The following is a 26049-nucleotide window of genomic DNA, read 5'->3' as shown; positions in this document are numbered from 1 at the left end:
ATCTTCATTATTTCATATAGGTCTATGTTTTTCTAAGATCATGGAGCTCATCATTTCTTATAGCGCATCATGATCATTTCTTCATCCATTCCCCAACTGAGGGACATTCCAGCAATTTCCAGTTCTTTACTACCACAGAGCTGCTATAAATATTTTAGAACATATAGATTATAATAACACCACTATTTTAGGAATACTTTGTTACCTCCCACAGAGCTAAGCAGGAATAATTTCACTTTTATCTTTTTATCCCCAGCATAGGTACAGTGACCCAAATATAAATGCCTAATACATGTTTGCTGTTTCTGCCTAAATGTGAAGGCTCAGCTCTGGGGCAATGCTATCTATGTTCTCTCTCCTCACTTTCCTGGATGGGGCATTCTGCTGGGTGCTTTATCACCATCACTTTGGTGGTATTAGACTTCTTTGTATACTAGCCTTTCCTCCCTAGCAGAATAAGCTCCTCAAGGGCAGGGGCTGTCTTGTCTCATCCTTGCATTCTCAATACCAAGCACAGTAAGTTTGGAGGTTGCTCAACAAAATGTTGGATGAAGTGAGTTGAATGATGGCTAAAAGTGAGATGTTCAGAACTGGCTCTGTTGGAGAGCCTCCTTCCCTGCCTCATCTGACACCCAAGCCTTGCCCCCTTCCCCACCCCCAACTGAGAGACATTCACACAGGTCTCAAAAGAGGCAGCTTTGAGTTTTATTAAAGATAAAGTGCTGTGCTTGCCGTGGTCTCGTGTTTCCTAGTGTTGCTCTTTCCATTCCTGGTGCAGAGCAGAGAGATAAGGCACCAGAATGCGGCAAGGACGAAAAATTAAGACAAAAGTGGGCTTTTTCTCCTTCAACAAATCAAGAGTCAAACTGGAGCCCGACTGTAAGGTCCCTGAGCTATGGTTGAAGGGAGGGGAAGTAAATGAGGTAGATTCATGGAGAAGCAGGGATCCAAAAGCCTACATTCAAGTAAAGGAAGAGTGGGGTACACGCAACCCTGTTAGGTGGCAGGAGGAAATGGCATTCCGTAGGGCTAGAGACAGAGCTTCTCTAGCAGTCTCAGCTACTCAAATGTTTGTTGAGTGATTAGAAAGCCATCTATTAAGTTACAATGGAGTTGCTATCTGTACTGCTGAAATCCTATCACCGAATGAATTCAGATCCTTGATGTACTGCTGTGAAGAATGGACCCAGTATCTCAGGAACTTAAGACGTGGGGGACTTCAGGGTCTTTGAGAGAAAGGCAGGAAAGGCTGAGTCTGGGAACCATATGAGTCAAGACAGGAATCTCACCAAACTGGAACCGATGTAACCGAGGTGATTCTAAGAAGAGAAGGTGGGGGCTCAATCCTCATGCTTCAATCCCCTTTTCATCTTTGATATCCTGGATCATTCCCTTCTATTCCCCTTGGACTGCAACATGTGGCCCCCAGCTGACAGTTTTCCATCCTCCCTGTTCTTAGGGACCTTAGCACTCACCTAATGGCACAACTCTGGTGGGTTTCCTCTCAAGTTCAAAAGTAAGAAGAACGGGTCGGAGGACAGAGGAGCTAGCACAGAGCATCTGAAGGAAGGACATCAGGGAATCTGTTTTACCAGTGAACTATAAAAGAACACAGGGCCAAGACATTCAAATTCCAGATTACTCCATTACCACTACAGCCCCCCACCTCACCCACTGGGACCCAGATTCTCCAGCAAGTCTGACCTCAGGCTGGGCCCCAGCTCTGGTAATGTTTAGGGCAACTCTCCCAGGTACCCTGACCAGCTCCATCAGTGAGTCCCACTCATCTGAACAGAGGCCCAGGGCTACTGCCACCTGCTGGTTGGTGCAGTTCACTACAGCTTCTGCAGTTCCATCTTCTACCAGGAGCCTGGAGATCATACATAGATCCTGTTAGAAAAGTTCTTAGAGATCATATGGTACAAGCCCTTACAGGTAAGGAAAGTTGAAGCCAAATGAGGTGAAGTGACTTGTCAAAGGCTCCATTGCTACTAAACAGAAAAGGCAGGATTCAAAACTGGCTTTTGGCTGTGTGTGTGTGTGTGTGACAAAGTAATGGTATATGTGGAAATGAATGTTGAAAACTAAAAATAAGTAAACATGAAAAAAGAAAGATAAAAAAAGTAGTGGTATAGGTGTAGGGATGGGGTGGGAAAGGAAGAGAGAGCAGGGTGGAGACAGTGAGAGGGAGATATTAAATGTATAATATGGGGTTATTATAGAAGAAAAAGGTCTCTTGTGAAATGACAAACATTTACTCTCAGGGACTCAAGCTACCTCTGTAGCCCAAGTCCTTGTTTCTCTTTGCCCAAACACCCAACCCTCCTCTTACCTCATGTTAGCCTGGCTCACAGCTGCCTGCGTGGGACATGGAGGGCCCTGTCGACTACACTGTCCCTAAGAAGAAAAAAACAGCTCAAAAATCCTTGTCTCACTACGTTTTCCTCTACCACCTACTATTCTCCACCCACCTAGTTCAATACCCTAACCCTCTTTTCTCTTGTATTCCCTTCCCTTAGTGAATGTATTGTTTTGTGGTTCTTCCACTTCCAGCACAGGCATGCACCAAAGAACAGAGAAGTAGTGAGGTCTTGCCCCAAGAATACAAATGTCACCAATCTTGGAACCACAGCTGTCATTGCCACTTAGTCCCATGATAAATTCTTTGCCTAAGATCTCAAGCAACATACAAAACAGTCTATTTCTTGGACAGGAGCACCCAAGAACAAGCAAATTTACCCAGGCCACTAAACTCTGCAGGAGACCCATCTAGACTGCTCCATTCTCAAGAGGCCTCAGTCATCCTCCCTCCTGTCAGCCCACCCAGCTCCCTGACTTTATGTGCTACTTTACAGAAAGTTATAGAATGAGAGACTGGTGGCTTCCTTAGAGTACTGATATGAACTGCTACCTTCCTAGCCACAACAGAACCATCCTGCCTCTCCAATTGTAGTGACACAACTAAAAGTCTCCTGCAGCTCTGAACTTCTATGATTTTATTACTAGTCTTACCTGAACACAAATACTTGTACAATGTGCACAGACCCAGAAGAGCTGGACACTGAGGACAGATACTACATGACAGGAAGCAATGGCCTGGGTCAGTCCTGGGGAATCCCCCTGTAGTTCTGCCAGGTAGACATGGGGCAAGCTGGAGCTATGGAGAAAACACGGTAAAGTCAGAGGAAGAACAGGATGGGGGTGGAGGGAAAAAGGAAGGGAATGGGAGGAATAAAGTGGGGAACAGGATGGCAGGAAAATGGGAACAGGACTGGGAAGGTCAAGGGAAGTGAATGAGTACAAGGTAAATATAGGGTCAACTGTTGGGATATAGTTGAAAGCAGAGCATGGGGAAGAGGACCAGTCCTAAGAGTAATTACTCTCCTAGAATTGTCTTTCCACTGGTTCCTACATGAACTTTGTTCTCAGATAGTTATCATCTAATCCCCTGTCTTCCTAAAATTCTACTTCCAGCTTCAGTGAGACAGTTGGCTTGAGAAAAAAAGCAGGAGGAAGTTTGATCTAAAGAAGTAATTTTCATGGGGATTTATATGGTTTTGGAATTGTGGAGGTCAGAGACTGAATTTGAGAGGAGCAATTTGGAAAGACTCACAGAAAAGGAGAATATGGAGGATTCAAGTAAGAAGAAGAAAAAGTTGACAAATACAAGGAAAGAGGCCTGGGTCTGTGTGCTGAAGTGCTAATGAGGTAAGAAGGTATAAGGTGAGATGAGTTCTTTAAGAGCTACTAGCAAAAAGGACAAAAGTCTAAGGATCTAGTTTCTAGACAGTATGGATGGAAGAAAGCCTTTTATAGTTGTGTATAAAATGTGTGATGTTCATATTTCTGCCATAACCAAATACTTATAATCTATGCTCCTAGAGAAGAGTAGGGGGCTTGAAGAATGTCTCTCTTCCTTTCTCCGAGTATATCAGGGAAAATGGAATACTTGGTCCTTAAGAAAACAAAAGGGAGTCAACGTGAAAATAAAGAAAAGACAGATGGAAAGGATTTGAAAAGGCAGAAGCAAACCCTGACCTGTGGCAGGAGAGAGCACGTGAAGGAACGTGATGGAGAAAGGAAGGATCATCTGGAACAAGTAAGTTCTTCCTAAAGAAGAGGGAACTAGACCCTTAGAAGAAGCAGCAGTTGCTTGTCCTCCAGAGGCATGACAACTTAGATCTCCAGAGGGAATCAAGCAAGATAGCAACCAGGAGAGCTAATGCCACCTCTGGCTGCACTGAGGCAGAAGGTCCAGGACTGCTTGAAGGATTTCAAAATCATGTTATATGAGGACTAGCTAAAAGAAATGGGGATATTTAACCTGGAAAAGACTCAAGGGACCACAAGAGTGTTTAAATAGATAAATAGCTGTCAAGGAGAAGAGAGTGCAAACATGGTCTTCTTGGCTCCCAAGGGTAGAACCAGGAGCAATGGGGAGAACTTACAAAAGGGCCTCTTTAGGCTTAATATAATGACAAATACCCTAATAATAACAACTGGCCACAAATGGAAGCGGTTGCAGTAGAGGTTGGATAGCCACACCATTAGCAAGGACACTGCTAGGCCGAGGCTGGACTAGGTGACTTTAGGGGTCTCCTCCAACTGTACAATTTTGTAATCACTAACATCTAACCACGTTACCTGAGAAAAACATGACAGTGGCAGTGATAGTACCCATGGGTATATGTATTTTAGATCTAGAAGCTTCTGCAAATGAAAAGGAATGATTATCTAATGGTAAAGTGACAGAAAGAAAATCTTCTATTTCATAATGCCTCAGAGTTACATGATCCTTAAAGAGTTTACAAAGCTGTTTCCTCACAATCACCTGAGTAGATTCAGTATTATGACCTTTTTACAGAAGAAACAGAGGTACAGAGGTTAAGTGACTTGCCCAAGGCTTGAAACGACTCACAGTACTCTGCTCTTTCTGCTATCTCATTTGGCCTTGGTGGGGAAATCCTGAGGCCTCAGCTGAGGCTGTACAGGGCTCAGCCTACAGCAGGACCAGGGCACTGACCTGACTGGAACCTCAGTGGGGAAACAAAGGATTCGGAGGTAGCTGGATGGCAGGAAACGACAATAAACATTTTGGAACCTGCAGGTAGAGAGAGAAGGGGTAATAAGAGAGTGAGGGATCTGAAGGAGAGTGGTTATGGGGATCTGAAGGAGAGTGGTTATGGAACTTCCCACCACCCAGGAGAAACTGGATTGACCTCAGGAGGAGGGTGATTCAATAACACTGAGGTAGGTACAGGTATTATAACTGAGCATCATCTATTGGGGAAGAGGGGAAAGAATGGGGACTGACAAGGACAGCCTTCTGAACTGTACCATAATTAGTGCATTTTGAGGGGTAAGTAAAGCATACTACACAAAGAATGGGGAAAGGGAAGGAGGCTAAATCGCACAAAATCCTCACCTGGAGACTTTTCTTTCTAACTGCTGGAAATAGACTCGGGTCCCTGGAAGCAGACCCAACGGTAAGGGGGGATGTGGAGCCTCTATATAGACATCTATGGGAATTCGAGAGGCTAAATCAGCAGCATCCAAGGCCACAGTCAACTTCACCCCATGTTGAGAGGCCTGGGAATTTCCTAAAGAAAAGAGGAAATGGGGTCAGCACCCTACCAGAAGCTTATGCCACCCCACCGCCCAAATTCCCATCAGATGAATTTTCTCACTTTGCTGGGCTGTGCCTGAAAATGGCACACACAATGTCCTGGACAAAATTTCAGCAGAGAAGGACACAAACGAGCCTGAGGAGCTAAAGTCAGAAATCTGGTTTTAGAAGGGGGACCTTTAAGGAGGCAGGAGAGAAACAGACTCAGAGGACAACAGAAGAACCTAGGCTGATCCAACTTACTGACCAGGTGGAAGGAAGAAAAATCAGGCCAAACTAAGGGGGAGAGGTATATAATGCTTACCTGCCACTGAGAATCTCTGTCAGGGAGGATTCACAGAGTCCCTTGCTTATCCCCAGCATACCTGGAATGCCCTGGGGGTTCCCAGGCTCCAGGATCCAGTCATCCTGGACAATGAGGCAGGAGGTATAGCCAGTCAACTCCAGGATCTGCTGGGAAAGAGGGGAGGAATCCCCCTCCTCTAACAGACTTGGGGGCTGCTGGGAAATAAGGAAGAGTTAAGGAAAGGAAAAGGGATTGACATCCTTAGAACATTATCAAAATACTTAAAATGAGCCAATTTGTTGGGTTTCTTCCACTCAGGGAGAGGAGTACAAAGAGGTTCTCCTAGGTCTAGCCCCAAATCCCTTTTACAGCTGAATCTTGTGCCAGATGTTTAAGTGCCTCTGATCTATAAGCCTGAAGTCAGTTACTTAGAATTACAGAATCACAGAAAGAGTTGGAAATGACCTTAGGGATGACCTTTATTCTGTCAATGAAGAAACTGAAATTCAGAAAGGCCAAGTGACATGCTGAAAGCAAGAAAGTCAGTAAGAGGCAGATCGTGGACTCACATTCAGGTTTCCTGTCTCTCACAATGGTGTACTTTCTGCCACATCATGCCTCTCTTCTCCCATTTTCATTAAGGCAACAGGTGTGTATGATAGAAAGGGGGACTCACAGAGGGGTCGGGGATGATGAGTCTATACTGCTGCCCTGGGTGCAGGAACTCAAACCATCGGATAGACTGGCCAAAGAAGAGGAGAAAAACCTAAGGAAAACAAGAGCAAGAAGCCTAAGTGGAAAGGAGGAGAAAGGAAGTGAGGAGCATCAAGAGTCTTCAGGAATATAATCTCACCTTCTGATCCTGTTTCTCATCTCCAGGGGGTTCTGGCAGACCCCAGATGTCCCCATCTTTCCTTTGGATCCCTCCTAGCCAGGTGCCTACTACATGGAAACTAAGAGTGTGCTTGGGAGGACCAGCTCCCTGAGAGGCCTGATAGTTCCGCTTCATCAGACACTCCTTATGAGACAGCAGCAGAAGCCGGCTCTGCCCTTCAAGGGGACTTTCCAAGGAGGGAAATTTTGCTTGAGGAGGTCCCTGGGTGGAAGAATGGCCACTATACGGACTGGGGATGGGCAGGATCAGAGCATCATCCAGGGAAAAGAGGACATAGATGCTAGAAGGAGAAAAGAGATGACAGAATGTTTCTCAGATCCTTAGCTCTCTCCCCTCACCACCTCCACCCTCCTTCTGCTTCCCCTCCAGAGAACTAGGAGCTGAACAGGGAGGGAGGTACTGACTTAGTACGGCGCTCCTGGATGAATTCTGGCCTTCCCAGCTCCTTCCAGGAAGGAAAGTTGCTCTTCACTTCTCTCTCTACCACCAGTTGGAACCGTTCTACCCGCACCAGGGAGCCTGCATGAACATGTGAAGGGTGAACATAGCAATCCTAACAGCTTACATGAACAATGACAAAGAGCATTATATGCATTATTTCATTCAATTCTGCAATAATTATGAAGTAGTCATCAATGGATCTACGATTTCACCAATACAGGCATTCTTTTCAGTGTCCACCCATGTCTTCCTATCTATCTTCCACAGAGCATGCTGGGGACATCCTTTTAGATTTCTTGAAATTAACAGGATAATAAGGGAGCACATGGGCTGTCCAACTTTTATTCCTTCCTCATGACTGATCCACTCTTTTGATAAGGACTTCATAATTGGACCTCAAACTACCTTTCCAGCTTTATTATACATTTCTCCTCTTCTTGCACTTTACATAACAGGAACAGTGGCATTCTTGCTGTTCTAAATGGCCTGTTTCCTGTCTCCCAGTGCCTTTTCAGTTGGCACTGCCCATGCCTGGAACGCTCTGCTTCATGAACCTTTTACTTCCTTCAAGATTCAAGTGTGGCACTATCTTTTCTAAGAAGCCTTAGATCCTCACAGCTGTTAGTGGCCGTCCTCTCTAAAATATTCATTCCATAAACATTTCCTTTGATTGAATATAAGGTCCTCAAAAGCAGGGACTATTTACTCTTGGCTATTGTATCCCTAGTGCCTAGCAAACATAGGCGCTTAATAAACGCTTATTTATTGATATTTTTTATGCCATTTCTCCTATAAAATTCTTTACTGGTAATGTGTTTCAGCTTACTCAAGGCTGCATTGTACCTTCAATCATTAAGATTTGCAGCTAAGAGGGGAGGTGAGAGAAAAACATGAAGTTTACTCTCATCACATTCCACTAAAGGAAGGAATAACATGCACACTCATTTTGGTATGAAAACCTATCTTACAATACAGGAAAGTGGGGGAGAAGGGGATAAGCAGGGTGGGGGGGGATGATGGAAGGGAGGGCAATGGGGAGGAGGGAGCAATTTGAGGTCGACACTCATGGGGAGGGACAGGATCAAAAAAGAGAACAGAAGTAATGGGGGACAGGATAGGATGCAGGGAAATATAGTTAGTCTTATACAACACAACTATTATGGAAGTCATTTGCAAAACTACACAGATTTGGCCTATATTGAATTGCTTGCCTTCCAAAGGGAGGGGGTGGGGAGGGAGGGAGGAAAAGAAGTTGGAACTCAAAGTTTTAGGAACAACTGTTGCGTACTGTTCTTGCCACTAGGAAATAAGTAATACAGGTAAAGGGGTATAGAAAGTTATCTGGCCCTACAGGACAAAAGAGAAGATGGAGACAAGGGCAGAGGGGGATGATAGAAGAGAAAGCAGATTGGTGATAGGGGCAATTAGAATGCTCGGTGTTTTGGGGGGGGGAGGGGATAAAAGGGGAGAAAATTTGGAACCCAACATTTTGTGAAAATGAATGATAAAAGTGAAATAAATAAATAAAAGATTTGCAGCTAAATGGGAGAATAGTGTTAAAAAGGAAGGGTCTGTGAAAGTGGATGCCAGTGACTGGAAAATGACTAAATGACGTATAGTACATTAGTATAATGGTATATGACTGGACTGTAAGAAACAATCAGTATCATGAACACAGGGAAGCATGAGAAGACTGAGATAACCTGATGCAATTATATAAACAGAACCAGAAGAACAATTTATCCAATATCTAAAATTTAAAGTGAAAGAGCACCACACAAACATTTGAAAGTTAACACTGTGAAATTACAATAACCAAGTATGACCCCCAAAAAGAGATAATACTTGCTTTTCTTTTTGGAGGGTGGAGAACACAGGGGTGTGGATCACTATAGATGTCAATTTTTTTCAACATGCTAGTTTTGCTGAACTTTTTTTTTAATTCTTTATTATAAAGGGATGGTTTTCTGGGAGTAGGGTGGAAGGCGGAATATATTGAGAAACAAAGTTAATATAAAAAAAGATATTAATATATGCTTTTAAGATGGATTTGTGAGTCAAGGAACAACTTAGAGTCATTAAATGCACTACACAAGGATATAAAATAAGCCCACACAAATTATCAGCATATCTTTATACTAGTAACAAAATCCAGCAGGAAGAGATATTAAGACATGGTTTTCTCTGCACTTGTCAGCCAATTGAGTAGCTGTCAAAATCCAGTTACAGATGGAGAAATGTTATAAACATCTTGGTAACTCTTTCCTATTTGTTGTTCACACTCCAATTTCATCTTTAAATGCTTGACGCAAACTCTTAAGAAGCAACGCTGTATCTGAGTGCTTGACTTGGGAGTCAAGAAAACCTGGATACATTCAAGTACTGCTTGACATTTGTTAGCTCTGTGATCACAGACAAATTGCTTCCTCTTCTCCCAAAGGAGGGGTTGGGTTAAATGGCCTCCAAGGTTCATTCTAGATCTAAATCTATGATGTCCAATTATGAGCTCTCAACTAATTTACCTTTTCATTTAAAATTTCTTGCCGTTTCACAAGACAATACTATTCATAAGCTTTCATCACTATTCTCTTTAAAAACATTTTTTTAACGAGTTTATATTTAAAACTGGTATTTTTGGCCAGTTTCCATATGGTGAAGAGAATGAGTACTGCCTGTCAAAATTTCTAGGCATTTTTAGTTTCCTCGTTATGGCAACTGATTTACATCAGTTAAACTTCTTTACGAAATTGCAATACTATCAATGTATGTCCTTTTATATATTTCCAACTCTTGGTATCAATAGTTTATTTAAATAGGTCCGGATGGAATTCTTAATTACCAACCTTATTTTTAACATTTCTCCTATGTTAGCATTGATTTTAATCTCTGCTGTAACAAGCTGATGCTCAAGAAATGACTTTTACATTAATAATCAGTTATTTACACTTCAGTAACACATTTTTGGAGGTAACATTATCAGGTGCTTGTAATATACAATGCCTACTGACTACTGAAGTATTCATGATCTATATGTGTAAGATTTCTATGTGTTCTACATAGGCCTTTAGTTTTCTTTGCTTCTTTTTTTAATTTTCTTATTCTGGTTGGAGAAGGTGGGGGAGAGTTGGAACACTAATTCATTGCTGGTGAAGCTTCAAGTTAATCTAACCATTCTGGAGAGCACTTTGGAACTATGCCCAAAGGCTACAAAAATGTGCATACCCACTGGCAAAATGCTCAAAAAAGGAAAAAAAAAATAAGTATAGAAGGTTACTTTCTTGGCGAAAAGGTATTTTCTTCCATCCTTTCAGCTGAGGAAAGAACAATGCATTCCATCAAAGGAGGACAAAGTCAAGGCTTCTACATCCAAAACCTTCAAAAAAAAATTATGCAATGGTCTCAGGACATGGAAGAGCTCAAAAAGGATTTTGAAAATCAAATAAGAGAGATGGAAGAAAAATGAGAGCAATGCAAGAAAATCATGAAGAGAGTCAATGGCTTGCTAAAGGTGACCCCAAAAAAATGCTGAAGAAAATAACACCTTTAAAAATAGACTAACCCAAATGGCAAAAAGAGGTCCAAAAAGTCAATGAGGAGAAGAATACTTTAAAAAGCAGAATTAGCCAAATGGAAAAGGAGGTTCAAAAGCTCATTGAAGAAAATAGTTCTTTAAAAATCAGAATGGAGCAGATGGAAGCTAATGACTTTATGAGAAACCAAGAAATTATAAAACAAAACCAAAAGAAAGAAAAAAATAGAAGACAATGTGAAATATCTCATTGGAAAAACAACTGACCTGGAAAACAGATGCAGGAGAGAAAACTTAAAAATTATTGGTCTAACTGAAAACCATGATCAAAAAAAGTGCCTAGACATCATCTTCAAAGAAATTATCAAGGAAAACTGCCCTGATATTCTAGACCCAGACGGTAAAATAGAAATGGAAAGAATTCCCCGATCACCTCTTGAAAGAGATCCCCAAAGGAAAACTCCTAGGATGGTTGTAGCTAAATTCTAGAGTTCCCAGGTCAAGGAAAAAATATTACAAGCAGTGAGAAAGAAACAATTCGAGTATTGTGGAAATACAATCAGGATAACACAGGATTTAGCAACTTCTACACTAAGGGATAAAAGGGCTTGGAATATGCTATTCCAGAGGTCAAAGAGAGGATTAAAACCAAGAATCACCTGCCCAGCAAAACTGAGTATAATACTTCAGGGGAAAAAATGTAATTCCAATTAAATAGAGGACTTTCAAGCATTCTTGATGAAAAGACCAGAGCTGAATAGAAAATTTGACTTTCAAACACAAGAATCAAGAGAAGAATGAAAAGGTAAACAGGAAAAAAAGCCTTAAGGAACTCATTAAAGTTGAATTGTTTACATTCCTACGTGGAAAGATGTTATTTGTAACTCATGAGATCTTTTTCAGTATTAGGGTAATTAAAGGGAATATATGTACATGTGTATGGGTATGTATGTATATGTATATTATATATGTGTATATGTGTGTGTGTGTGTATACACACAGAGGGCACAAGGTGAGCTGAATATGAAGGGAGAAAACCTAAAAAAAATTTACTGTTGAATGGAATATACTAGGAGTAAAAGGGAGAGGTAGAATGTAGCAAAATCATCTCACATACAAGAGGGAAAAAAGAGCTTCTACAATGGAAGGGAAGAGGGGGGAGATGAAAGAAAACTGAGCCTTACTCTCATGGAATCTGGCTTAAGGAGAGAATAATGCACACTCAACTGGATATAGAAATCTATTTTACCCTGAAGGAAAGCAAGAGGGAAAGGGATAGGAGAGGGAAAATAATATAAGGCACAGCAGAGTGGGGGAAGGGATAATCAGAAGCACACTATTGTGGGAGGACAGGTCAAGAGAGAGAATGGAATAAATGAAGGGCAGGATAGGACAGAGGGAAATGTGGTAAGTCTTTTATAACATAACTATTATGGAAGTGTTTTGCATTGTTACACATCTATGACCTATATTGAATTGCGTGTTTTCTCAATGAGGGTGGGTGAGGAGGGAGGGAGAGAATATGGAACTCAAAGCTTTATGAATGAATGTTAAAAATTGTTTAAGCATGAAATTGGAAATTAAGCTATACAGACAACGGAGTATAGAAATCTATTTTGCCCTACAGAAAAATAGAGGGGAAGGGGGATGGAAGAAGGGTGGGTAATAGAAGGAAGGAGAGACTAGAGGAAGAGATGGTGTATGCTGTCCTGGGGTGGGGGATGGGGAGAGAGGGGGAGAAAATTTTGAATTCAAATTCTTGTGGAAGTGAATGTTAAGAACTGAAAAATAAATAAATTATATATTTTAAAAAATGCGCATCATACTCTTTGGCCCAACAATATCACTTCGAGGGCTGTATCCCAAAGAGATCATAAAAATGGGAAAGGGTCCCACATGTACAAAAATATTTATAGCAGCTCTCTTTGTGGTGGCCTAGAACTAGAAATCAAAGGGGTTCCCATCAATTGGGGAACAGCTAAACAAGTTGTGGTACATGAATGTAATGGAATACTATTGTGCTATAAGAAATGATGAACAGGAAGACTTCAGAGAGGGCTGAAAGGACTTATATGAATTGATACTGAATGAAAGGAACAGAACCAGATCCTTGTACACAGTAACCACCATGATGTGCGAGGAATTCTTGATAGACTTAGCCCTTCACAGCAATGCAAGGACCTAAAACATTTCCAAAGGTCTCTTAAGGCAAAATGCCATCCATGTCCAGAGAAAGAACTAAGGAATTGGAATGCAGAATGAAGCAGAATATTTTCTCTTGTGTTATGTTTTGTTTTGTTTGGGTTTTTCTCATGGTTTCTCCCATTCATTTTAATTCTCCTATGCAACATGACTAATGTGAAAACGTGTTTAATAAGAATGTATGTGTAGAACCCATGTAAGATTGAATGTTGTCTTGGGGAGGGAGAGAGAGAAAACCTAAGACTCATGAAAATGATTGTAGAAAATTGAAAACAAATTAATAAAAAAATTTTCTTACTCTGAACTCAAATACCTAAGAAAGAGCATTTCCATATATATATATATATATATATATATATATATATACAGATGTAGCAGAACACACACACAAATGATTCTGAATTAAACTGGGAATCTTTCATTCACATATATATATATATATATGTATATTGCTTACTTTAAAAAAATGCATTTAAAAATTCTACATTATTTCAAAACTGGCCTGCTTGTCCATGCTTGCTTGCATTCTCTTCTGTACGTTAAAAAAAAAAAAAGTTACAATAATCCCTGCTGGGGTATCCTTATGGCTTAAAAATTCTCCAATGACATGCCCCCCCAACTAAAAACCTAAGAGAAAAGCAAGGGTGGAGAAATCCCTTGTAGCAAATAAGCGTAATCAAACAGTAAATCCACAGGTTAATCGGCTGTGTATGTGTATGGATACATAAATGGACGAATTAGATACATAATCTTTCTGCACCCTTTTTGTCAAGTAACATGCTTTATCATAGCTCCTCTGAAGAGATGGTTTTTCATTTACTTGACCAGTTTTTAAGTCTTTTAGAGTTGCTTTTTCTTTACAATGATGCTGTTCTTTGTATAAATTTTTCTCAATTCTGCTCACTTCAATTCATACTATCCAGGATTCTTTGAAACCCTTTCATAATTTATGATAAAATAATATTCCATTATGTATAAATACCATAATTTGTTCAGTCATTCCTCAAACGTCTAAGAGACAATCTTAGGCACCCCCTCCCTCCATTCCAGGATCAGGAAGTTTGTTCTGCTCTCAACTATTCCTTCTCAGTAGTATCTTAACTGCATCCTCCTTTGGCCTCATCCCTAATTGTTTTCTTGTTGAATTTAGAGTAGAAATATTTATATGTGTGTGTGCGTGCGCGTGTGTATTCAACCCTCTTTTGTCTATTTCAGGTAAGAGATTCATCCGATACCCACTTCTTCTCCATGTTTGTAAACTCTTTTACTTACTTCTTTCTAAAACTAGTCTTTCCCTGCTTTCACCATCTCTTATCTTTCTCCTTATAAAACTCTCAGGCAAGAACCAACCCACCTACAGAACATCTGTTTTTCTCCTTCAGTACTTTCTGAAGACATTAAGGTTTTGGAGACACACACATTTCTTATTGTCCTCTTAAAATGCCAGTACTACAGCATCATATACCACACTCCAATTGCTTAAGTAAATTTATTTTTCTACGTTTTTCTGGTCTCTTCTACTTATATTTCAAAGTTTCAACCCAGGTCTGGTCTTTTCATCAGAAATGTTTTAAAGTCCTCTATTACATGAAAGACACAATTTTCCCTCTATAGGATTTGTACTCAGCTTTTTAGGGTAAGCTTATATCTTGATTTTTGGAATATTTTATTCCAAGGTCTCCTCTCATTTACAGTAAAAGCTGCCAAGTCATGTGATCTTGATTGAAGGTCCTTAGTACTTCAACAATTTTTTCCCCCAGATGCTTGTAATATTTTTTAATTTGACATGGGACTTTTATATTTTAGCTATGACATTCCTGGGACTTTCTTTCTTGGGGTTCCTTTCCAGAGGTGACCTGAGGATTCTATCTTCACCTCATTCTCTGGTTGTAATACATAAGGGCAATCAATTTCCTTTTATGATTTTTTAAAATCTATCATCCAGGCTTTAAAAAAACCCCCAAAATAACATGGTTTTCAGGAAGTCCATTGATTCTCTCATCTTGGTTACCAGGTTTTTGATGTTTTCTTTTTTAAATCAGATCTCTGACATTTTCTTCTTTTTTCATCCTTTTGATTTGTCCTAATATTTCTTGCTATCTCAGAGTCACTGATTTTTGTCTCATTTATTCTAGTTTTCAAAGAGTTCATTTCTTGGATAAGGTCTACCAATTTCTCTTCTAGACTAATCATTCTGTTTCTTCTTCCTCCCATAGCTTTTATTTCATTTTAAAATTTTCTTATTTAATTTCTTCACAGTATTCATGTAGTCCTTCTGGAAAATCCCTTCCCTTGGGTTTCGAACTGACCTCTTGTGCAATGCTGGGTAAAAGTAGTTATTTAGTGTAGTTTCTCAATGGATTTCTTGATCCCTGTCAGGTCTGGTACAAACTTCAGGATTTTTCTGTAGTAGTAGATTTGAGCAGGATGTTTCTTAACTGGGCAGCTATCCTGGACAGAAGTGCTTCTTTTGCTCCTAATCTTGAGCCAACTTTTTCAACATATTTTTTTTCCTGCTTCTCTATATCTTACTTTTGTTTTGAAATACCAAAAAATTAAAGTACACACTAATTTGATTTGAAAAATCATATCTAGCTATTTGTAGAATTTTTCTACCTTTTCGTATCATTTCAACAAATGAGACGTAAACTGTAATTATCTTTAGGGTAATCTTTAATGTTCATAATGATAGGGGTAGCACTAAACAATGTCTTGTTGCCTTTCAATACTTATAAAAGTCTACTTTATTGGTTCTCCAAGGAAGATTGATAAGCCAAGCTTCCACTTAACTGCTCTTTAGCATTTGAGTTCCATTTCTAGAACAAATGTCAAGATTCAGCTGTTTGAGTTTAGCTAAAAATGGTCTAGATTTAGATTAACGTCTGAGCCTAAACTGCAGAGGGTATTATGAGTATTAATATTTTTCTCCAACATTACCTCCCAACAGGTAATGGATTCAAGTTACAGAATGAGACATACATTCTCAGACACATCCAATGTGGCAATTTGTTTTGCTTGATTATGCATATTTCTTACAAAGGTTTATTTTTCTTTTTTCTCAATTGGGGGAGGGAGGATAAGGAAAAAGAGAGGAGGTAGATAGGGTTGCAAAAAAAAATAAAAAATAGTGGGTCATTGAAATATGTTTTTGAAACTCATAGGAGAAAAAAGCATAGAAGGAATCACAGACAAGCAGAACACCATTGAAGGTAATTGATTGTATACTAAAAAGAAAAGCTGCAAATCAGTGATGTCAAACTCAAATAGAAACGAGCCACTAAACTGCACTTAAGGATACCTGTGGGTGACCCTGACTTAGAAAATCACATATTCACATTATCCATGTTGTACTATATTTTTGTGTATTTTGTTAAACATTTCCCAATTACATTTTAAATTAGTTTGGGCTACACTCGAGTGCTGCCAGCTGTAATGCAGCCTGCAAGGTGATGTATTTTGACACCTCTCTTGAACATAACAGAGATTCAGCTTCCTATACAACCTTTCTTTCTGTTCTATTGTCCCCATGTCTGTGTATATAAATACATATGTGCACACATGCACGTATAGGCACCTCTACATATAGAGGGAGCATATATGTAATAATTATTACATTAATAAGTTATAATATTAACATAGCTATATTATTATATGTAATATATTTCATAGTTTGTATATTATATAGAACTATATCATATATTAGTATATTACATAATAATATAATTATATAACTATATATATGAAAATATAATGAAAATGTCCATTTTAGTTGAGGTCTGTTTAGTTCAGATTTTTTAATGGAAAAAAATTAATGTTTATAAAAAAAATCTAAATATTATATAATTCTCAACAATCTCTATCCTCTTTTATGTCACCCTGCTACCATCACTGCAGAGGCAGAAACAAGCCACACAAGACTAAAGGCCATTTTGTGTTCTTTGCTTCATGTGTTGCCATGACCAAAGAATTCATTACCAACTGGCCATCATACTCTTGGTTTCTCTCTCTACCTAGATCAGCTAGCCCTCAGAAACCAAGTAATTTTTACTGGCACCATACTAGAAGTCTTCCCAGAGCAGTTAAACCTATCAGACTTTATACTCTACTGTTGTTCAGTCATTTTCAGTCGTGTCCAACTCTTTTTGTGACCCCACGGAAGGTTTTCTTGGCAAAGATACTAGAATGGTTTGCCATTTCCATCTCCAGTTCATTTTACAGATGAAGATCTGAGGCAAACAGAGTGACCTGCACAGAGTCACACAACTAGTTAAATGTCTGAGGCTGGATTTGAACTCAGGTCTTCCTGACTCCAGAGCTGGCACTCTATCCACTGAGCCACCTAGTAAGTAGCCCTAAGGGTCAAGGTTTACCTCTGAGGCATCTAAGAAATTGTGAGGGAGATAACACTATCATCATTTTCACATTTCACAGGAGATGGGGCTGAAAGACATGACACACAGATAGCTAAGTGGTGGAACATAACAGGGGATTGATGATGTTATCAGCTCCCAGTCTAGTGCTCTTTCCAACACCCCCACTACACCAGCTCTCTCTGTTCATTCCCAGTGACAGAGGCTATTCAAGTCAGAAAGACTGCTGCAGGGCCTCTATGCCTTCTGGGGATTAATAATAATGGTGATGAAGATAATGATGAAAATAACCGCAGGTAACATTTATACAGCGTTTACTATGTGCCAGGCACTGTGTCAAGTACTTCATAGCTATTATTTCAATTGATCCTTACAACAATCCTGAAAAATAAGTGCTACTATTACCTCCATTTTTATAGATGAGAAAACTGAGGCAAACAGGCTACATGACTTGCCCAGTCACGCAGCCAGTAAGTTGTCTGAGGCAGGGGTCTAATATCCAAATAAGAATTCCACCAACATGGCAAATCTAGCCAAGTTGTATCCTTGTATCCATTACTCTCCCACTTACACAGAGTCCTTCCCCAGTCTAATATACTCAGATTCTAATTCCTTTATATCTCCTAACACTGTCTTACAATCACCAAATCAAAGAACTCTTACTCTAAGACCCTCCACTTGTCTTTAAACCTCAAGAAATCCCTTGGGAAAAGATAATGGTTTCCCCTTCTTATTACTGAGTAATGTGGCATGCTTGGAGTTGCAGTTTAGGCCAGGAAGAACATCATTCCTTTTCACCACCTGATAAATTAGATCTCTCAAGTCTCTGTGCCCTCCCACCCTTGCAAATCCCAGTTGCTACTTCCTCTCAAAACATTCAAGTCTGAATATATCAACCTGCATGTTTTATCTTAACTCCTGTACCTATAAGCCGGGGATCAATAAAAGCCTGAGAAGGCTTAGGTAAGGGTAGACAGGGTATGGAACCACTTTGGTCTCGAAGTTGTAGCCATCCCCGATGAGCTGAAGCCACCAGGACGCCCAGGAGTACCTGAAGGAGAAAAAGAGACTTGACCAAAGGAAAAAGGCCTCTCTCCTCAACAGGAAAGAAGAAAGAGAAGACAAATGGCCTATGAGAAGGAAAAATCTCACTTACCGGAGGTGGTTGGAAAACAGAGGGTGAAAAGCAGACCCAGGACCAGGCCAGACGGGAATTGAGCATACAACTTGGTAGGTAGGTGACCTCAGGCAAAGGTAACAGGGTCACAGGATCAAAAATTGTCCAGGCCCTACGCTGCCCATCCTCTTTAAAGGCAGCCAAAGCTGGGAAGGAGCATGGAGGCTGTAGCAGAGAATACTGGATTGGAGAGAAGAGAAATAAGCCTTTGCTTCTTATGGAAATCAGTCACCTGGATAGACCTTAAATCTCACCATTCCTACCCCCTATCCCTTGCATCTTCATACCTCTTGAAGGGGACAGTGATGTGGATCCTCTAGGATTTCTTGATATACATTCCGGATGGGTCTCCCAGGTGGGGCTAGAGCATCCAATGTGGGAGCCAAGAGCAATTCCCCCACTCCAGCAGTCCCAGAAGCTGAGCTTTGTAGAAGCTGATGATGCCTCAGCAAACGAGGACATAGCCTTGGCCAGGGAAGGAAGATTAATTCCCTGACCCTGGAGTCACAGATAGTCATCCCTCCAGTGCCTGACTTTCCCAGACTTCCTCCTCCTCCTTTTCCCCCAGTTATCCCTACCATTTCAAAACCCAGACCTCCTTGTCACAGGGGAAAGTTTTGTCCTTGTCTTGTCCCAAGGGTGGTGGTGGAAAGAGAACTCTCTTTATCCCTCTAGCCCTCCGTGGCCCTTCCTCTTACTTGCTAGTTATTTCTTCCAGAGCCTTGGCTGTCCACAGGTAGAGGGGAAGTCCCAGGTGACGTTCTAGTAACAGCCTGAGATGCAAAACAACCCCAAGGTATGAGTGGGGAGATTGTTTTGGAGATTCCTGTTGAGAAAAGTCCCGAAGCAAGACAGTCCCTCGTAGGCAAGGGGCAAGCATGGGAACGCCACCCACCGACTGGAAGAAGTGAACATCTTGGAGCTGGTGGAATGAGATGAAGAACAGTTATATAGTCCTAAACCTCCCAAACTCAATGAGGAAAAAAAAAGTCTCTCCTTTAAAGGTATGTATCACATAAGGCTACCCCAACTGTCACTGTGCAATAATATCAGTAATACCTAACCATCAAAGCCCTCTGTAAAATCATGAAAGAGTGGAAAGAATGTTCTAGTTGGAATTAGCGGATATGGATTCAAGTCCTGGTTTTGCCACTTACACTTTGGGTAACACTAGGCAAGTCACAACATACCTGGGCCTCAGTTTCCCTGAACGTATAGTGAAGGCATTAGACTTGATAAACTCTACAATCCTTTCCAGGTCTAAACCTGGAAGCCTATGAAACTTTACTATAAATTGTTCAGCCAAAATGTTTCAGTGTATGAATATTATGGAATATTACTATGTCATAAGAAATGATAAATATGAATAATACAAGGAAACATGAAAAGACATACATGAACAGATACCACATGAAGTAAGAACTAGAAAAACAGTAAATACAAAAACCACAAAAAAAATAAACATGAAGAACAACAAAAATCCTGGACTGAATCCTGTATAGGAACTCAGCTTGGCTCCAAAAAAGAAATGTGAGAATGTACCCTCTACCTCTCTTGGCAGAGGGAGGGAGCTGCAGGTGTGGAGCTTGGCATATGTGGTCAGACTCGGGGAACCACTGGCTCTGCTGAACAATTTTCCCTTTTCTTCTTTATTCTTTGTTTTTTTTTTTAAAATGGTTTTCTACATATGGGAGGGAAAGGGGGATACTGGAAATGGAGGTGGTGTAAAAACAGAAGATTAACAATAAAAATTTAAAATAAACTGTTCGATTATCTAATTTTAAAAAACGCATCACTAAATTTTACAGATCATTGAGTCCAAGCAACTTCTTTTATAATGAGGAGGCTGAGGCCCAACTGGGCGTCAGAGAGTCAGCCATTCTTCAGCCCCTGTACTATCATTTAAACTAATGTCCTAACAGCAATATATTTCAGAGCTGTTATTCCTTGAATTTGAAATGTCATCTGGGACACCTATGTGGAGATGTCTACCAGGAAGCTAACAAGGTGGACTAGAGCTCAGGAAAGAAATTAAGGTGGGATGTATAGATTGGATACCTCCCTCTTGCAAAGTTCTTCCTGAGGACTAACCTAAGTACTTCTCAATAGAAACCCACTTTTCAATTGAAAACAAAGCCAGCCCCTCAGGGTCAAGAAAAAGGCTGTTAATGCAAGGATCTATAATAACTCCAAATGATTCATGATGGAAAATGCTATCCACATCCAGAAAATGAACTATAGGGTCAAGATGCAGATCGAAGCATACTATCTTTTTTTTGTTTCTTCTTTCTCATGCTTTCTCCTACTGGTTCTAATTCTTCTTTACAACATGACTAATGTGAAAATATGTTTAATATGAATATGTGTAGAGCCTATATTAGATTGCACAGTCTTGGAGTAGGGGGGATGGGAGTGATGGGAAGAAAATATGGAACTCAAAATCTTATGAAAGTGAATGGTGAAAATGAAAAATTAATTAGAGAAATAAAAATAAGGGGGTGGTGGAAAGCATAAGAGAAGAATATTTTGAAAAACTATCCATACTTGTTTCATTTATTGTGCAAAAGAGTTAAAGTCACAGTAATTATTTTCCAAATAAACACACAAAATGCAAGTTCAAAAAAACTAAGCCCAGAACGACCAGGTGGCCCTAAGAAATGTCCCTGTTTACACCATTTCTACTCCTCCCTTTACTCCAGCTCCACTCTCCTACACACACACAGACACACACACAGACACACACACACACACTTACCTCTAGCTGGACTCCTGGCCTGATTGTCCGCCCATTATTAGGGAGCTGTTGATAGGCAAGACAGAGACTTAGCTGTCCATCTAGTTCATATAGGCCAGCAGGGCCATTCAGAACTTTGGTAACTGTCCCCTGAAGAGAGAACACGTAGTTTAGTCAGACTTCTCTCATTTCTCCTATTCCCTACTTTCCTAAGGAACTCGGCTATCAGATTCTTCTCCATATCCCACCCCCGCTGGAGATACAAGCACCTATTTTTTTGCCCCTCCCACCACCAAGTTTCTGGCTCTCCAGCTCTCTGGTTCCTTTCTCACCTGGTATGACAACATCCTGACTTTCCTGGTGGAGTTACAATGCTGCTGGGAGCTAAGTACAGAGAGTGGGTTAGAGACAGCCTCTGAAATAAGTTCTTCCACATTAAACTCCTGTATATGCTCAGGATCTAAGGACATCAGGTCAGAAGAGGAGCTAGTTGTCCAGATACGATGAGGAAAACCACGGATTGTAGATATTTGTAGATTTGTCAGCACATACGAACAGCTGGGCCGAAGAACATGGTGCCACACCAATTGGCTAGGGATCTGGGGAGGGTAGAAGGACGGCTCTCAACGGAGTTTCCCCCTTGTCAAGAGCACCACCTCATCATAACTTGAACCAAGTGCTCCCACCCTCTAGCTATAATTACCAGTTGTCATATCGATTTCTTCTCCCATATTTACTGGACCAGCTCTAGTGTCTCCACCCTCTCTAACCATGAGGCTCTAGTGTCACTCTAAGTCTTGACACTATTTGAGGGCCATGAGGGAATCTAGCTCTCACCAAAATACTGATCCTGCACTGTCTCTGCTACCCCACTTTCCAACCCTATTAATAACACTTATCATTTACTTTCTCAGCCCCTATTCCCAATCCAGAGCATATAACTTAAAAGACAGAACCAACTAATGCCATTTAATCCATCATGTTTAATTACAGGACCTGAGTTCAAATTATGCCTCTGCTACATACTACAAAGTCATTTGGAGGCTTAAATGATGTAATGTATATGAGGTGATTTACTAATTTCAAAGTTATATATAGATGTCAATGGTTATTATTATTACCTGTGTGACTTTAGGAAAATTACTTAATCTTTCTGGGTCTCAATTTCCTAATCTATAAAATGGAGGAGTTGGATTAGATAAGTTCCAGTGTATAGACAGTGTTCTTTCTACATCTTTTACTTTTAAACCTAATGATCCAGTGGATCTGATCTCTAACAATCTATCCTTTTCATTCTTCCCATTCATTTTAGCATCTTCCTGTACCTGCACAAGGATGAGCACGGGAGTGGTGGCTGAAGAGGGGTCTCCCAGTGACAAGACAAAGTAGGTCTTTTGGTGGGTCTTTACCAGTGTACTTAATCGTACCAGCTGCCCTGCCACATGAAGCTGCTGCTTTCGGAACTTACTTCTAAAAGGGGAAGAAGGAGAGGGAGAGAAAGGAGTCATAATTTTATTGCCTCCATCCTTTCCTTCAGTGGAACAATCTCTACTCACCTTTATTGCCAGGTGGCTAAATTTCCCAGACCATTCTCCCTAATCCCACTTAACAGACATGATCTTAACCTTAATAATACTTACACTCCCTCTCCCCTAAAAACAGTGTATTTCAACTTCTCCCCTAGCCCCACACCTTTTAGAGTGATGTAGACCTCATCCTTCCCTCCCTTTTGTTGTATTCTCCTGCTCCAAAACATACAGCTCTCACAGGGGTGGCTTCTCTGCCAAGTGGGGAAGAACTACCTGTGCTGGAGCAGCTGGGATGCGATCTCTGGGTAGAGAACTCTTATGGGGGTTTCAGGATCATGGTTGAGGATCAGAGGCAACACAGGCACTGGGGGACACCACAGCTCCAAATGCCCACTTCCCAAGGAGTTCTGTTGCCAGGCAGGGGGGATATAACTCCAACTAGGGAAAAGGAAGAGGTGGCCCAGCCATGAAAGGTCAAGGTCCAAGAGCTAGGAAAGTCAAAGCAAAATTAAAAGTCAACTGGGACCCAGGCATTCCTCCCCTCCATCAGAGATCCAAATACCCTACCACCCAAAATCCTTATGGACTTAGGCATCTGGCTTCCTACCAGAGGTCCAGCTCACCTCACAGCCCAAGGTCCCACTGTTGTCTTTCACATAGAGGCTTCCATCCCTGTACTCTGGGTCCAAATCCCCTGGCAGGTCAGTCAGTATCCCTATTAGAAGCAGCCTCTCCCTTGGCAGGGGAACTGCATTTGGTCCAGCTTTGTTAGCCCAAGCCTGATAATCACTACTGCTCCAAGCCAGATGGCTACAGCACGGGAGGCGTTGATGGGACTTAAGCTCCTGCACAGAGACAAAACTGTGAAGAAAGAGGGTGTAATAACAAGCACCCTAGCATACCCAGGATGACCTGCTAGCACAGGTTCTTGGATCTGTTTTTCTTAAAGGAAAGCAACTTTTAAGGGGTCAACCATCTTACTTTAATCGTACACATACGTCATTCATTTAGTTTAGGGGAAAAGTCAGCACCCTGAACTTAGAGAAAATATGAACAGAAATTACAAACAGAGAAAACAGAATAAAGATCAACAGACAGGGCTTCTAACAGTCTGACCATAAGCAATACGTACATCACAGATCAACAGAGTCAATTGTCTGACCATTACATACATACAGTTACCAGAGAGAGGAGCACTGACATATGGGTTTTCAAAGCCAGAGTCTCTTCTGGTCAGATCAGAGGAGCACTCTTCCAAAGAGAGAGGCCCAAAACAAAATGCTAACCTCAGAATATATAGAGCCAGAAGGCTCTCTTCAAGTGCTTCAGTGCCTAATTACCAAAAAGTGTGACAGCCTTCAAGCAAGCAAACCTCCCCTAAGCAAGCTTACCTACTAATAAGATTGCGTGAAACAATAAATAGCTTCTGGTTTAATTAAAATTTCTGAGGTAACTTATACCCTTTGTTAGATCCTTTCAACCAAGATCTTCGCAGATAAACTTAACACCCTACCACCTCTAAAACCTTTCCAAAAAGTGAACACAGGTACCTCTTCTAATAGTAAACATTTTTATTATCTGGACTGCTTCCTTTACAAGTAGGTATTGTGATATTTCTTCAGGCTCTGTAGAGGGTGGTAGAACATGCATTAAATTTGCTCTTTTGCTCTCTCTTGAAGTGTATTCTCTTAAAATGTAAGCTGACTGTCAGTCTCATGATAGAGCCTTGTGTCATTCATCCTGATGATCACTCTTAAGAAAAATTTCAATAGCAGGATAAAGTTAGAAGACATGAATCTTAATTTTTATACTTAAACTTTAAACTCCATGATCATGAAGTTAATTTTCAAACTACAGAACTTTTTCAAACTGTGTCTATATGATCTCTTATGTGTGTATGTGTGTGTGCGTATATCTATATATAGGTATATATATATATATATATATATACATATATACACAAACACACATGTAACCTGTTTACCAGGCAATATTCCTTTGTAATCTGCTGTATAGGTCCAATTATATGGTCTACTAATCTCTGGAATGTTCACCCTCCATCCTGCTCGCTTACCATTCTTCAGCACATGCCACCTTAAGCACTCCTTGGTGGATGTTTACACATTTTAAACCATCAGTTACATTGAATTCAATTTCAAACCCAGAAACATGTTGGATTCTTAAAACCTTGTCTCCAAACATCATTTCAGGAAAAGATGGCATCAGCTAATTTCTCCACGTCAGCTTCCAGGGCCCAAAGGAGAAGTCCTGGTAGCTGCTCTGGAAATCGTGGATTATAATGGCCATAGTGGCAGTGCCCTGACCTCCTTCACTCCCTTCCCTACTCCCCTGTCCTCCACCAGCCATTAACATCCCTGCCCAGCCCTGGCTCTGACCAGCCCTGGGCCATCCTCCATACTTTTTAATGTATATGTAGGAAGCAATGCAGCTCAGTAGAAAGAAAAATGAATCTGGATTCAGAGTAGCTAAGTATGACAATGGAGAGAAGGCTGGACTGGGAATCAGGAAGACTGATATTCAAATCCTGTCACAGACATTTACTACCAGTTTGACTCTAGACAAGTCACTTAGCTCCTCTGGACCTGTTTACTCATCTGTAAAATTAGGAGATTGGACTTGCCAGCTTCTAAGGAGCCTTTCAGCTGTAAACCCATAATCCTATGACTCATATGACCTTGGTCTCTAAGCCTGTATTCTGGGCCAGGATTATTTCAATTCATGTTTCTCTTTCATATGATCTTGAGCATTCTTTTACATGTTGTTAATAGTTTGCAATTCTTCTTTCATAGCCTTTGACCACTTATCTGTTGTGTAATGGCTTATCTAATGTTTACACATCTTATCAGGGTAATTTGATACGAGGATTTTTTTCCCGTTTGAACACTTATCTACCTAAGTACATTAATTTTGTTTGTAAAAAGCTTTTCAGTTTCATATCATCAAAGATATCTTTTATTTTTTGTAATTGCCTCTATCCCTTGTTTGGTTAAGAACATATCTGTTGAACAAGTTAAGGTATTAATATGACTAAATACTATTATGTTGTAAGAAAAAATGAAGGAGACAGTATCAGAAAAACCAGGAAAGACTTATATGAACTGACACAAAGCAAAGTGAGTAGAACCAGGAGAACGATTTATACACTAAGAGCAATACTATAATCAACTGTGAAAGACTTAGTAACTAATCAATACAATGATCTACCACAATTCTAAAGGACTCACAATGCAAAATGTTGT

At 40.5% G+C, this 26049-nt stretch overlaps 1 protein-coding gene and 1 pseudogene across 2 annotated transcripts in view; both read right to left on the bottom strand.

Annotated features, from left to right (window-relative positions):
* Nucleotides 1–683: 683 nt before the first annotated feature.
* The window catches only part of CTC1 (CST telomere replication complex component 1), a 36090-nt gene continuing 10724 nt past the window's right edge, over nt 684–26049 (bottom strand). For both annotated transcript variants that reach the window (XM_072641107.1, XM_072641108.1), the window contains 21 exons: nt 23413–23650; nt 23063–23277; nt 22586–22730; nt 21593–21859; nt 21282–21410; nt 19225–19448; nt 18814–18991; nt 18506–18706; nt 18274–18400; nt 7212–7326; nt 6766–7087; nt 6589–6678; nt 5931–6124; nt 5688–5770; nt 5426–5600; nt 5024–5101; nt 3013–3157; nt 2333–2397; nt 1705–1870; nt 1476–1599; nt 684–1319 (listed from right to left, as the gene is read on the bottom strand). In XM_072641107.1, the coding sequence (XP_072497208.1) occupies nt 1195–1319; nt 1476–1599; nt 1705–1870; nt 2333–2397; nt 3013–3157; nt 5024–5101; nt 5426–5600; nt 5688–5770; nt 5931–6124; nt 6589–6678; nt 6766–7087; nt 7212–7326; nt 18274–18400; nt 18506–18706; nt 18814–18991; nt 19225–19448; nt 21282–21410; nt 21593–21859; nt 22586–22730; nt 23063–23277; nt 23413–23650 (3406 nt within the window). In that variant the 3' untranslated portion in view covers nt 684–1194. The remainder of the gene's footprint in view (nt 1320–1475; nt 1600–1704; nt 1871–2332; nt 2398–3012; nt 3158–5023; nt 5102–5425; nt 5601–5687; nt 5771–5930; nt 6125–6588; nt 6679–6765; nt 7088–7211; nt 7327–18273; nt 18401–18505; nt 18707–18813; nt 18992–19224; nt 19449–21281; nt 21411–21592; nt 21860–22585; nt 22731–23062; nt 23278–23412; nt 23651–26049) is intronic.
* LOC140525587 (TIP41-like protein) lies at nt 23658–26045 on the bottom strand (annotated as a pseudogene).

The sequence above is a fragment of the Notamacropus eugenii genome, chromosome 2 (assembly GCF_028372415.1).
Source record: "Notamacropus eugenii isolate mMacEug1 chromosome 2, mMacEug1.pri_v2, whole genome shotgun sequence".
Lineage (NCBI taxonomy): Eukaryota > Metazoa > Chordata > Mammalia > Diprotodontia > Macropodidae > Notamacropus > Notamacropus eugenii.
This window is presented reverse-complemented; position numbering and strand designations above follow the sequence as displayed.